Source organism: Coregonus clupeaformis, chromosome 11 (genome assembly GCF_020615455.1).
Source record: "Coregonus clupeaformis isolate EN_2021a chromosome 11, ASM2061545v1, whole genome shotgun sequence".
In the NCBI taxonomy this organism is placed as follows: Eukaryota; Metazoa; Chordata; class Actinopteri; order Salmoniformes; family Salmonidae; genus Coregonus; species Coregonus clupeaformis.
Window position 1 is genome coordinate 6,090,473 of NC_059202.1, and position 13,542 is coordinate 6,104,014.

At 43.7% G+C, this 13,542-nt stretch overlaps 1 protein-coding gene across 2 annotated transcripts in view; it reads left to right on the forward strand.

Annotated features, from left to right (window-relative positions):
- Positions 1-13,542, forward strand: part of bicd1a (bicaudal D homolog 1a) — an 84,660-nt gene that overhangs the window by 46,523 nt on the left and 24,595 nt on the right. For both annotated transcript variants that reach the window (XM_041890588.2, XM_041890587.2), the window contains exons 2-3: positions 9,503-9,715; positions 13,052-13,204. In XM_041890588.2, coding sequence (XP_041746522.1) covers positions 9,503-9,715; positions 13,052-13,204 — 366 coding nt within the window. The remainder of the gene's footprint in view (positions 1-9,502; positions 9,716-13,051; positions 13,205-13,542) is intronic.

Genomic DNA, 13,542 nt, shown 5'->3' on the forward strand with positions numbered 1-13,542 from the left:
CTTTGATGTAATGTCCTTAAAACAAGTCAAAATGAGGCTCAGTAGTGTGTGTGGCCTCTACGTGCCTGTATGACCTCCCTACAACGCCTGGGCATGCTCCTGATGAGGTGGCGGATGGTCTCCTGAGGGATCTCCTCCCAGACCTGGACTAAAGCATCCGCCAACTCCTGGACAGTCTGTGGTGCAATGTGGCATTGGTGGATGGAGCTAGACATGATGTCCCAGATGTGCTCAATTGGATTCAGGTCTGGGGAACGGGCGGGCCAGTCCATAGCATCAATGCCTTCCTCTTGCAGGAACTGCTGACACACTCCAGCCACATGAGGTCTAGCATGGTCTTGCATTAGGAGGAACCCAGGGCCAACCGCACCAGCATATGGTCTCACAAGGGGTCTGAGGATCTCATCTCGGTACCTAATGGCAGTCAGGCTACCTCTGGCGAGCACATGGAGGGCTGTGCGGCCCCCCAAAGAAATGCCACCCCACACCATGACTGACCCACCGCCAAACCGGTCATGCTGGAGGATGTTGCAGGCAGCAGAACGTTCTCCACGGTGTCTCCAGACTCTGTCACGTCTGTCACGTGCTCAGTGTGAACCTTCTTTCATCTGTGAAGAGCACAGGGCGCCAGTGGCGATTTGCCAATCTTGGTATTCTCTGGCAAATGCCAAACGTCCTGCAAGGTGTTGGGCTGTAAGCACAACCCCCACCTGTGGACGTCGGGCCCTCATACCACCCTCATGGAGTCTGTTTCTGGCCATTTGAGCAGACACATGCACATTTGTGGCCTGCTGGAGGTCATTTTGCAGGGCTCTGGCAGTGCTCCTCCTGCTCCTCCTTGCACAAAGGCGGTGGTAGCGGTCCTGCTGCTGGGTTGTTGCCCTCCTACGGCCTCCTCCACGTCTCCTGATGTACTGGCCTGTCTCCTGGTAGCGCCTCCATGCTCTGGACACTACGCTGACAGACACAGCAAACCTTCTTGCCACAGCTCGCATTGATGTGCCATCCTGGATGAGCTGCACTACCTGAGCCACTTGTGTGGGTTGTAGACTCCACTACCACTAGAGTGAAAGCACCACCAGCATTCAAAAGTGACCAAAACATCAGCCAGGAAGCATAGGAACTGAGAAGTGGTCTGTGGTCACCACATGCAAAACCAGTCCTTTAATGGGGGTGTCTTGCTAATTGCCTAAAATTTCCACCTGTTGTCTATTCCATTTGCACAACAGCATGTGAAATTTATTGTCAATCAGTGTTGCTTCCTAAGTGGACAGTTTGATTTCACAGAAGTGTGATTGACTTGGAGTTACATTGTGTTGTTTAAGTGTTCCCTTTATTTTTTTGAGCAGTGTATAAGACAAGTGTCACGATCGTCAGGAACAGATGAGGACCAAGGCGCAGCGTTGCAGGCAAACATACTCTTTATTGAGCGAAACGCGATCAAAACAACAAAGACGGTAACGTGACAGTTCACGGTCAAACACAACCAACTTGAAACAAAAACCCACAAAAACAAAGGAAAAACCGACAGTTTAAATATGGCTCCCAATCAGAGACAACCAGCAAACAGCTGACACTCGTTGCCTCTGATTGGGAGTCACTCAGGCCAACATAGAAATACACAACCTAGAACCCCCAACATAGAATTAGAACACATAGAATGAACACACCCTGGCTCAACAAATAGAGTCCCAGAGCCAGGGTGTGACAACAAGGACTGAAAACAATAGAACTCTATGAAAAATCTGGGAAACCAGGCCTGCTATTCATAGCTGACTTTGAAAAGGCCTTTGATAAAGTACGACTGGAATTTATATATAAATGCCTGGAGTATTTTAATTTGGCAGAATCTCTTATACAATGGGTTAAAGTTATGTATAATAACCCCAGGTGTACAGTAAAATAGTCGATAATGGCTACTTCTCAGAAAGTATTTAATTGTCAAGAGGAGTAAAACAAGGTTGTCCAGATCCAACAATAATATTAAGGGGCTACAAATCCAGGGCTTAAAAACAAAGGTGTCATTGTACGCTGACGATTCATATTTTCTTTTAAATCCACAATTTGGATCCCTGCACAGCCTCATAGATGATTTAGAGAATTTTTCTAACCTCTCTGTATTAAAACTGAATTATAATAAGTGCACCATATTACGTATTGGATCGCTAAAAAATACAACTTTTACATGAACGTGTAGTTTACCAATAAAATGGTCTTACAGTGAAGTGGACATACTCAGTGTTCATATCCCGAAAGAAATAAATTATCTCACTACAATACATTTTAATAGAAAGTTAGCCAAATTACACTGAATAAAAATATAAACGCAACATGTAAAGTGTTGGTCCCATGTTTCATGAGCTGAAGTAAAAGATCCCAGAAATGTTTCATATGCACAAAAAGCTTATTTCTCTCAAATTTTGTGCACAAATGTGTTTACATCCCTGTTAATGAGTGTTTCTCCTTTGCCAAGATAATCCATCCACTTGACAGGTGTGTCATATCAAGAAGCTGATTAAACAGCATGATCATTACACAGGTGCACCTTGTGCTGGGGACAATAAAAGGCCACTCTAAAATGTGCAGTTTTGTAACACAACACAATGCCACAGATATCTCAAGTTTTGAGGGAGCGCGCAATTGGCATGCTGACTGCAGGAATGTCCACCAGAGCTGTTGCCATAGAATTAAATGTTCATTTCCTTTCCATTAGCCGCCTCCAACGTCATTTTAAATCATTTGGAAGCACGTCCAACCGGCCTCACAACCGCAGACCACGTGTATGGTGTTGTGTGGGCGAGCGGCGTGTTGATGTCAATGTTGTAAACAGAGTGCCTAATGGTGGCAGTTGGGTTATGATATGGGCAGGCATAACCTACAGACAACGAACACAATTGCATTTTTCTATGGCAATTTGAATGCACAGAAATACCGTGACGAGATCCTGAGACCCATTATGAGGCCCATTTTTTAACGTTATCTGTGACCAACAGATGCATATCTTTATTCCCAGTTATGTGAAATCCATAGATCAGGGTCTAATGAATTTATTTCAACTGACTGATTTCCTCATATGAACTGTAACTCAGTAAAATCTTAAAAATTGTTGCATGTTGCGTTTATACTTTTGTTCAGTATAGATAAGATTTTGCTACCATGGAAAGAAAAAATCACCCTGATTAACTCTTTAGTCATATCCCAGTTGACCTATTTACTTATGGCCCTGTCTACACCTAATTACTTGTTTTTTAAATTATATGCACTTTATTTGGAACGGCAAGCCAGACAAAATTAAACAGTCTTATTTATATAATGAATATGAATTCGGACTGCAGAAACTATTAAATATTAAACCATTGGACCTCTCACTAAAGACCTCTCACAGACAACAGCACAAAGGGCAAGAAGACAGAGACAACAATACATCACACGAAGCAGCCACAACTGTCAGTAAGAGTGTCCATGATTGAGTCTTTGAATGTCTTAACACTTTTTTAGTTACTACATGATACCATATGTGTTATGTCATAGTTTTGATGTCTTCACTATTATTCTACAATGTAGAAAATAGTAAAAATAAAGAAAAACCCTGGAATGAGTAGGTGTGTCCAAACTTTTGACTGGTACTGTATATATACAACAACAAAAAATAAAAGAATGAGTTGGTGTGCAAGCACTGAAGGAGCATTATACATCTAATTTTATCGCAAAGATTTTCCATTACTGAGCACATACACACATACATGCAAAGACAGACACACATTCATTCATACACAGACAGACAGACACACAGCTCTCCTGAGGAAACCCACAGCTGGATGAATGAATCCCCAATGGTATACATGTGCCTCTCTCCATGGTTCTGAAATCCCAGAGCTAACCATCTGGCCAGGACAGCCTGGTAGCAGCAGAAAAGCTTAAATCTCGTAAGTTTTTGCAAAAAGATATGCTTCAAGAAACATTATGCTTATGTGAATGCATTGCATTCAGTGGTGTCACAGTATTGATGCCTAGAGATAGGCATCACAGACATGATGCCTAAGTGAATATATTGCATTCAATGGGGGGAAGATTAGTGTCACAATATTGATGCTTAGAGATTAGCGTTAGAGACAGGTCAAAGTTAATACATTGCATTCAATTAGATTGAAGCTAAATATGTCCCTCCTCTCTCTCTCTCTCCCCCCTCCTTCCTTCACCTCACCCTCTCTCTCTCCCTTCTCTCCCCTCCCCCCTTCCCCCTTTCTCTCACTCCCTACTCACCCTCCCATTCCCTCTCTCTCCCTCCTTCTTTCCCTCCCTCTCCCTTCCTTTCTCTCTTTCCCTCCCTCCCTCTCTTTATCTCTCTCTCTATCTATTTTCTAATCCATATGTGGGAACTCCTTCAAGACTGTTGGAAAACCATTCCTCATGAAGCTGGTTGAGAGAATGCCAAGAGTGTGCAAAGCTGTCATCAAGGCAAAGGGTGGCTACTTTGAAGAATCTAAAATCTAAAATATGTTTTGATTTGTTTAACACTTGTTTTGGTTACTACATGACTCCGTATGTGTTATTTCATAGTTTTGATGTCTTCACTATTATTCTACAATATAGAAAATATAAAAAATTAAGAAAAGCCCTTGAATCAGTAGGTGTGTCCAAACTTTTGACTGGTACTGTATATATTTTATTGTCACATACACCGGATAGGTGCAGTGAAATGTCTTGTTTTACAGGGTCAGCCATAGTAGTACCGCCCTTATGACCTCCAATTATGTCACTTCCTGTAATCACAGGATGCTGAAATTCAATGTACGGCCTCCAGGGGACACTCTTTAACAATGCCCTGAGTTTCAAAGTCTTTACATTAAGAATGTTTTGTTTTTATGTAGCTGCTGGGAGAGCCCATGTTGAGGATGAATTAAGCCACTTCCTGTTGTCACAGGAAGCTGAACCTCAACACAGGGCATCCCTATAAGGTCACGATTGGTTGTGCGCAAGGACGGTTAGCTAGTTAAGTTTTCACATTGAAGAGTTAATTTCAAATGACTAGGTGTAGGCTTGCGTTCATTGGAAGCGTCTGCTGAACAATCCCATATGTGAATTGTGTTTCTAGCCTCAACTGTTCTACTGATGTCACTCAAAAGCACCTTATCTCTATTTCAGGCTTCAAGTGAGGCCTACTTTTTTGCCATGAAGGGGAAATGATTTAATTGTTAATTAGATAAGGGTTAGTGACTAAATTGGGTTACAGGAAGTGAAGGGGGTTGAAGGGTAATTTTTTTTAAATCTTACCAATTTCTTCATGTGAGTGTATAAGTCTGCCTGTCTGTCTGTGTCTTTCACCAATTTACCTATTTCAACTTTATCACCAACTTTTTTGCCTTGAATACAATGTATTGACTTATGCATCACATCAATTGAGGTAGATAGGAGAGGAAAAGAGTGGAGGATGGGCACTGTGATTTGATTAAGGATATTTTAGGTGTCATTTGTGAAATAAATCCTTCAGGTGTTAATACCAGTGATTTATTGATTAGAAATCCAAACAGGCGAGTCCAAAATAAGTCTGAAATAAATAAATAATCTACATAGTCCGCTGATCTATTCATTATCAATCTACCTACCTTTGACCTTAATCTACCAAGTTCACCTCTCTAACACTGGAAAAGTAATTACATTTTTAAGTTGCTTTTCCATTCATAGCAATCAGGCAGTTGTTGACTAGCCTTGGTTTTTATTGTTTGTGTTGCATCCTATCACAGTGGAAGGGAAGTCACAGAGGGCTCTACCGTGGAGGTTAGGTTGGAAATGAACCACTGTTCTATAGAAGTAGTTCAGTCTCCTCCCTGCTGAGCTCTCTGGGTCTAAAAATGGCCCAGAGCTGTCCCACCCCTCCCAATCAGGGTATGTCGCAGGGGGGAAGGATTTCAGGGTCGCACACCATCCACAACACACAACACACCATACACCAGTGCACCAGCCTGTGTCGACTGGAGATCTGTCTGCTCCTCATCCTATGCCTGAGGGATGAATATCTATAGAAAGGGCTGTCTTTGTGTGGATTCTATCGCAGACGGGCCAGACCTGGAGGCCTCAGGGTAGGAATCCATAATGCAGTATACAATAATAATCACTATACAATACCATGGACTAGACCCTGCTCGTTAACCTCTTATTATTCTCACCCCAGGATATGACATTAAACTTTAAACATCCTCATATCCACCATGTTTGATGTGGCATGGCAAGAAGATGTTGTTATTCTGATGTCATATACAGTTACAGTATAGACATGTTGTTATTTTAAGCCGTGCATCATAGAGGATGCCTCCTGCAACAGGGAGCCGGAACATGTTTTCCTCCCATGTGTTTGAGCTGCGTTACAGTGTGATGATCTCTGTAGAAAATAACAGGAAGCAGATGGAGAGAGCAGACTTTGAGGTTGCCTAGCTTCCTTTTGAAGGGGGATGTTTGAAAACCATCTGCCTCTCCTATAATGCTTCCAAGATCCCCTGTCTCTGTGGATGAGCAGCGCTGATTCTGAATCACAGGCAGCCTCCGTTCTGTCTGTTCTCCCTCTGTCCTCCAGAGAGGAAAGAGGGGGAGAGGGTCCTCGAAGTGGGGGCCAGCCAGGCTCCAGGCTCCTGCTCCAGGGACCCAGCTGGACTTTGGTGGGGCCTGTGGGGCCTGTGGAGCCTGGCCCTCCTGCCTGCCTGAATATTGACAGGCCCTCATCTAGAAGCAACAATGCCAGCTCGCTCACCCTTGTCGAGCCCAGAATTAATTACAGCTTTTGTTCTAGGAGCTAGGGGGCCTATCACCTAATCACTAACAGAATCACTCTGTGGTGTGGCACTGGGAGGAGAAGAGACACGAGGGACCTCTGAAACAAATGAAGCCTAGAGAGAGAGAGAGAGAGAGAGAGAGAGAGAGAGAGAGAAAGCCCCTCACATCAATGTTTTTGTGGTGGCCAGACAGAAGCTCCTTTGGTGACTGTGTTTGTGTGTCGAATTAAGGGTTGATTAGGCTCTGTGTGTGGTGTTAAGTATGCATTAAGGTGTCTGTAATATAATAAATGTTGCAAAAACGAATGATGACATTAATAAATGCATTTCTATAGCTTCCAAAATATGTTTTACAATGGTGAGAGAGTGCCAAGATGGAGGCACGGTGGCTTCAACACAGCACCCCCTATCTGTCATCTAGTGTATATAATCATTGGTGTGAACAGACGGGAAAACAAAGGTGACTTATACTGTAATCAGTGTCAATGGCAACAAATTGACAACACATTCTAAATGTCACATAGGGATCCTCTCCTGTTCCACGAGCCAGTTGATCAGTGTTATCATGATACTGACTGTAAATGTTGAATGGTTGATTGGGTGACTCTCTGTGTCATATGGGGCAGTTTGTGGTTGATTGACCATGATGACCGTGACCGAGGCTTTGCATTCCAGTCATTCAGTAGTCATGAATGGTTGAGCTCTCTTTCTATGAAAGAGTCCTCTCATTGAGCAGGTTCATTGTGTGTGTGCACATGTGCATGTGTGCGTGTCCATCCTGTACTGCCACCCACCATATTGTGCTGTGTTGTTTCCGTGGAGACGGGATGGGGATCAGCTGTCAGTGTGTGTGTGTGTGGTCAACGGTCAATGGAAGGATGGATGTTGTATACATCTTCTGCTGCTAAACCTCCGTATCCCCCCCCCACACACACACACACATACTGAACAGAAAAGTACTGATATATACGCACAGACACGATTCCCCTCCACACACACACCATGACATCTGGTCAAATCTGGTAACTTAATAGCTAAATCATCAGATTGTAGGTACACACAACATTTTTTGTGGGGCTTTAACTTTATTCACATTAAGCTCTATTGCGCTCTCCCTGGATTAAGATCTGCACTGGAGCACAAGGGATTTAACCATAATAAATTACCCCTGTCTACAAATACACCTCAAAATGCTGCACGCTGCTTATTCCACACTTTGAGTTGTGATGTTGACTCAAAAATCTATTAGTAATTAAGTGTGGTAGAAAAATGGTGCATTGAGAAACAAGTTAATTTAAGGTAGTATGATTACAATTAATAAAGGCTTGTATCTTATCAATGATTAATTCCTCTTCTGGAATGTTGGGGAGATGGTGACAATTAGGTGGAAACAGTGTTCCTGAATTATTAATTGACCAATCAGAGAGAGTCTATCTCAAGCTCTCTGGGGGAATCGTCCAACTGGGTTTGGTTTTGAGGGAGTGTGGTACTGAGACTATTACATCTGAGAGGACACAACTCTCTGTCCAGACCTCTGTCTCTCAGACATGCACAACTAGCACTGTCAGATAGCAATACAACTAATGTTATATTTTTATGTTATGTACAATACACAAATGTTTGAAAATGTACATATTCATTTCCCATGAAGAAATCTCAATAAAAAAAGACATCACAATTTTACAGTTAAATTAAAATGTATCAAAATACTGTAATAATGATCTTATCCTTTGATTTAATTATGGGCACAGTCTATTCACAGTATCAATCAGACCGACACAAGAGAGCCATGGCTGCCGTCAACTCAGCCACCTCCTGGTCTTCTGAGGTCAGACCCTGCTCTGCTCCGTGGGGGCACCATCTCATGTTTAGATTCAGCCTTCCTCTTCCTTACAAGTCTTTATTTTTTTCTACTGGGCTGTCTGGCCATCCGAGGCTTCTGCTTCTCTGACAGTTTAGTGAAAATCAGAGCTCTGTGCCTCACGTCCCTCTGCATACCGACCAGACAGCATTTTTCTTCGTCTGGCAGGTGCTGACTGTACTGGGAGATAAACTGCCCTATTTGGCATGACCAGTGCTCCCAGTACAGCATACAGATGCCGAAATCATGTAGAACTGTAGAGAGAAAGAAACCGTAAGCCAAAAAATCCATAAGCCATGAACCTTAACCATAAAACCCTGGTGCTGTAGAGATAGCCTTTACCGATGTGAACAGGATCCACCTTTCCAACATGGCCGGTAGCCAGGGGTCATTGGCTGAGTGGTTTCTGCTGTTGTTGATCACTGCTGTGATCACGTCAATCAACCATCAAGCCAAGATTCCTTCGTCATGACAAGTCAGCTCGGAGCGCTGTGTGAAAACCTGTGTCAGGAGAATGGGGACACTGTGTCTATTGATCTGAGACAGGGGCTGAAATATCATCGCACAATACCATTGATGCCAAGAGGGACAACCCTGGAGCTTTGTGGGTGAAAAGAATGGCCCTGGTGGGACATAGTCTTCTCCATAACCATATCCAAAGTGTATAAGATGCTTTGCCATTAAAAAGTGTGGACTGAACTGGCTACTTGAGCGCTGCTGGTGTCAGATCATTACTACCACTACCATTGTGCCCTTGAGCAAGGTACGCGGCTAACCCTCTGCCTCTCCAAGACGAATTTCCGTTCTAACCAAATAGACAACAATGTACTGTATCTATTCTTTATTCTAATCTATTCCCTCTCTGTCTCCCCAGGCGTTTGGCCAGGCCTACTCCAACCAGCGTAAGGTGGCGGAAGATGGCGAGAGCAACGAGGAGTCGCTGCTGCAGGAGTCAGCATCTAAGGAGGCCTACTACATGGGCCGGGTGCTGGAGTTGCAGACAGAGCTGAAGCTGAGCCGCTCGGTGGCGTCCAACGCGTCCAACGAGAGTGAAAGGCTCAACGCCGTGCTGCAGGAGCACAGAGAGGTAGTGACTTTTGACCACTTATGTCAATTACTCACACCTCAGACTAGTGTCATGCTGTAATACAGATTGACCTGTAGCATGGTGTTTCACGTTTACACTGTGTACATGTGGGCTACTGGGAATCCACAATATGATCTTCTGTACATAATGTAGCCTGCTGTAGCCAGTACTGGAATGTCACACATTTAGATTTTATTTGTCAATTAACATGAGGTGCATCTTGCTTGACTTAATTTCTTCCCTGCTGATAGGGAACTGTTTTATTGTTGGTGGTGGTGTTTGTGTCAAACTCTGTGTAAGATACAGTAGCCATCACAGGGTCACTCTGAAGGGTGGATTGGGGTCATGCAGAGTGTTTTGTGTGTGTGTGTGTGTGTGTGTGTGTGTGTGTGTGTGTGTGTGTGTGTGTGTGTGTGTGTGTGCGTGTGCGTAAGCGTACAAGCCTGTGTGTGTTGGTGTAGGTGTGCGTGCGTGCGTACATGCCTGTGTGTGGGGGGGTTACGTACGTGTCAGCAGTCGCAGAGGGGTTCGGGCCGAGGTCAGACGCTGCTGCGGCCACGACACTATTGTAGAGGGCAAATCCTGTGCTAAGCTAGGGAATAAGAGAAATGCCCTGACCTCGGCACATGTGCGTCCCCGAGTGAGCCGGGCTGCTCTCCCATCACACAGTGCAGGGCAGACTGCCCTCCCAGCCAGGGGGCCGCAGCAGTTCATTCACTAGTTAGATTAGCTGCTCCACGCGCTGTTGGCAGGGACCACTGGGGTCGCACAGTCACTGTTTGTTTCCGCTTCACTTGTCATTCCAAGCTTTTCAAAAATGTGAGTCCAGTTATTGTGATTCAAATTCAATATTATTTGTCTCGGATGTTAAAGATTATAAATAATGTAAACAAGTAACAAAGTCTAAAACATATTGAAAGATTACATAGGCTATACATGTAATTGGGCCAGAAACCATTGGGACTGTAGCGGGTGATTTGAACGGAGTCAGGCGCAGGAGGGTAAATCACAGAATAAATGGTTTATTCGGCAAATACAGCGTTACGCAGCAATGCGTAAAACTCTACAGTGTGGTATAACGGCGCACTGGAGAAAACAAAGCACACGGGTGAATATCCCAGCGATACAATACATAAAGCTCCACCGAGCTATCGTCACCTCCACAAGAAAACAATCACACACAAAGACATGGGGGCAGAGGGAATACTTATACAGGTACTGATGAGTGGATATGAACCAGGTGTGTGTAAAAACAAGACAAAACAAATGGAATGATGAGATGAGGAGCAGTGGCTAGAAGGCCGGTGACGACGAGCGCCGAAGCCTGCCCGATCAAGGAGAGGAGGCAGCTTCGGAGGAAGTCGTGACAGGTACTGCCCTATGAAAAGCCTCCTAATGAATGAAAGGATATTCTGGCTGTTGCTCTTTAAAACGACTGGCCCCTCAGTTTCCCATTTTTACTGTGCCTAGTTTAATCAATCCAATACACTGTCTCTGCTATCTCTCACATGAACCTGTCACCTGTTTCCTTCGTGACCATGGCAGCCCTTGGCTCTTTGATGATCTGTTGGTTAGCCTGTTGCCTTGCTGTGTAGACCTCATTTGCCTGTGCGGCGCATATCAATTAGAAGCCGGTCTCTTTTTTAATGTGGGAGACAGATGCTGCAGCTACACAAGGGGCTTCATTTGTCTCTATCTGCATCTAATCAAATTGTTTCATATGGATTCCAAACAGCTTCTGTATCAGCAGTATTTTCATCTAGGAAAACCAAAGGAATGTAGAGAAGAAAGTGTTTTTCTAGGTTTGGAGGCTAAAGGATAGAGACTAGGTTAATAGTAGGCTCTGTGTATTGTACTGTTTGTAATTGAAATAGGCTCTGGCCTGTCACTAGTTGTTAACCTACATTGTTGAAATGAATCCTGGCCCTGATGTAGAATGGGACACTGGGCTACAGTATTGGCCTTTCCCATTGTGGTTGTGTTGTGCCAGAGGTTGACGGTGCACTGGCCCTGACCTGACCCTGTGGTGGTGTGGAGGAGCCCCTGATTACCCCAGCCTCTATAGACCTTCACTGGCAGATCATTGGCCAGTAATCCCCTGGACATCATGGACAGCTCAGTCCTAATGCCCTGCTTTGTGACGAATATGTAATGAGAAAACACTACCCATTAGCAAACCTCAGGGGTCATATATAAGTAACAGTAATGTCACAGAGTTTGTTCATTAGCTGTTTTTCTCATATGTATTTTTGACATTCTATTGTCTTCTCCGTAAGTTTCCTCAAGTATCTAGGTAGCAACAGGGGGTAGTGCTGCATCAGGATGAGTAGCAACGCTGTGCTTTCAAGTACAATGCTGTATAGTGTGTCATGAGGTGGGTGGGTGTCTTTTTTAAGGAATGACAAGAGAAGATAAAGTGCTCTTATATTGAAGTGCCGTTCTTTTCTTCTTGGTGTTGACATACACATGAAAACGCTGTGCTTTTGCTGCTGAGGCTCATCTTCCCGACTTGTAACCGATTCCCCAGATTTATGACACTTTCGGTCACTACTAGAATTTCTCCCACCTAATATATCATCTGATCCACCACAGCATGTTCAGAGCTCTATAGCTGCTGCCTCTGTTCTCTGCGATTGGCCCAAAAGAATGATCTTGCAGCGAGGGAGAGTGCTGAATCTTTGCTTTTTACTCAAGAGGGGCAATTTGTTTCACAGTCTCAGAGTCTGATCATCATCAACACATCAGAGGAGATACTGTGTGCGTGGCCTATTTAGATTTGGTGCATTAAAGGAAGGCGAGAGGCCAGGTATCTGGACTGGAGATCAAGCAGAACAAAGGCATCTGTAATTACTGCATCCAGGAGTTTCAGAACATGCAGCAAAGTGCCTCTGATTCACATACTATGGTGCAAACACAGAGACAAAGTAGTGCTGATACATGCCAGACTGTTCATGTTTCGACACATTGACATTCATACTGTAGTTAATATAATGACATAATGTTGTAACTACCCAGTAAAGATACTGTAGTTAATATAATGACATAATGTTGTAACTACCCAGTAAAGATAATGTAGTTAATATAATGACATAATGTTGTAACTACCCAGTAAAGATACTGTAGTTAATATAATGACATAATGTTGTAACTACCCAGTAAAGATACTGTAGTTTGGCAGCCAGCAGGTGATCTATACATAGTCAGTGCAAACGATTCTATGTTATTTAAACATGTTTTGTGAATGATTATACAGTATGTACTTGATCTGTTGAATAGTTTGCAGATTAGGACCTGACTTTCCCTCACTTTTCTTCTCTCTCTCCTTTCTACTCCCAGAGTAATGAGAAGCTGGAGTTGCAGTGGAGCCGGATGAGGGAGGAGATCAGGGAGTATAAATTCAGAGAGGCCCGTCTCCTACAGGACTACACAGAGCTGGAGGAGGAGAACATCACCCTGCAGAAACTAGTGTCCACACTCAAACAGAACCAGGTCAGCATCAACAGCATTACTGTTAGGGTTTACTGCACACACAGTACAGACAGCCACACCTGTCTCTCAGCCATTACCGTTGTTGTTTACCTCACACAGTCATCAATACATCTTAAAGTGACTCATACACAGTCATAGCAAATTATGTTACTCAAATGTTGAATCAGCTCAACCAAGTTCCTTATTGTCTGACCTTAAAGGGGCAATCTGCAGTTGCTACATCAATTTTTGGACAAATAAATTAATGATATGTACCCATTGATTCTTGAAGAATATAACTTATAAATGCCTCATGAGCTTGGTTCAACTCTCGTACCCTATCAGAACCCAAAATACAA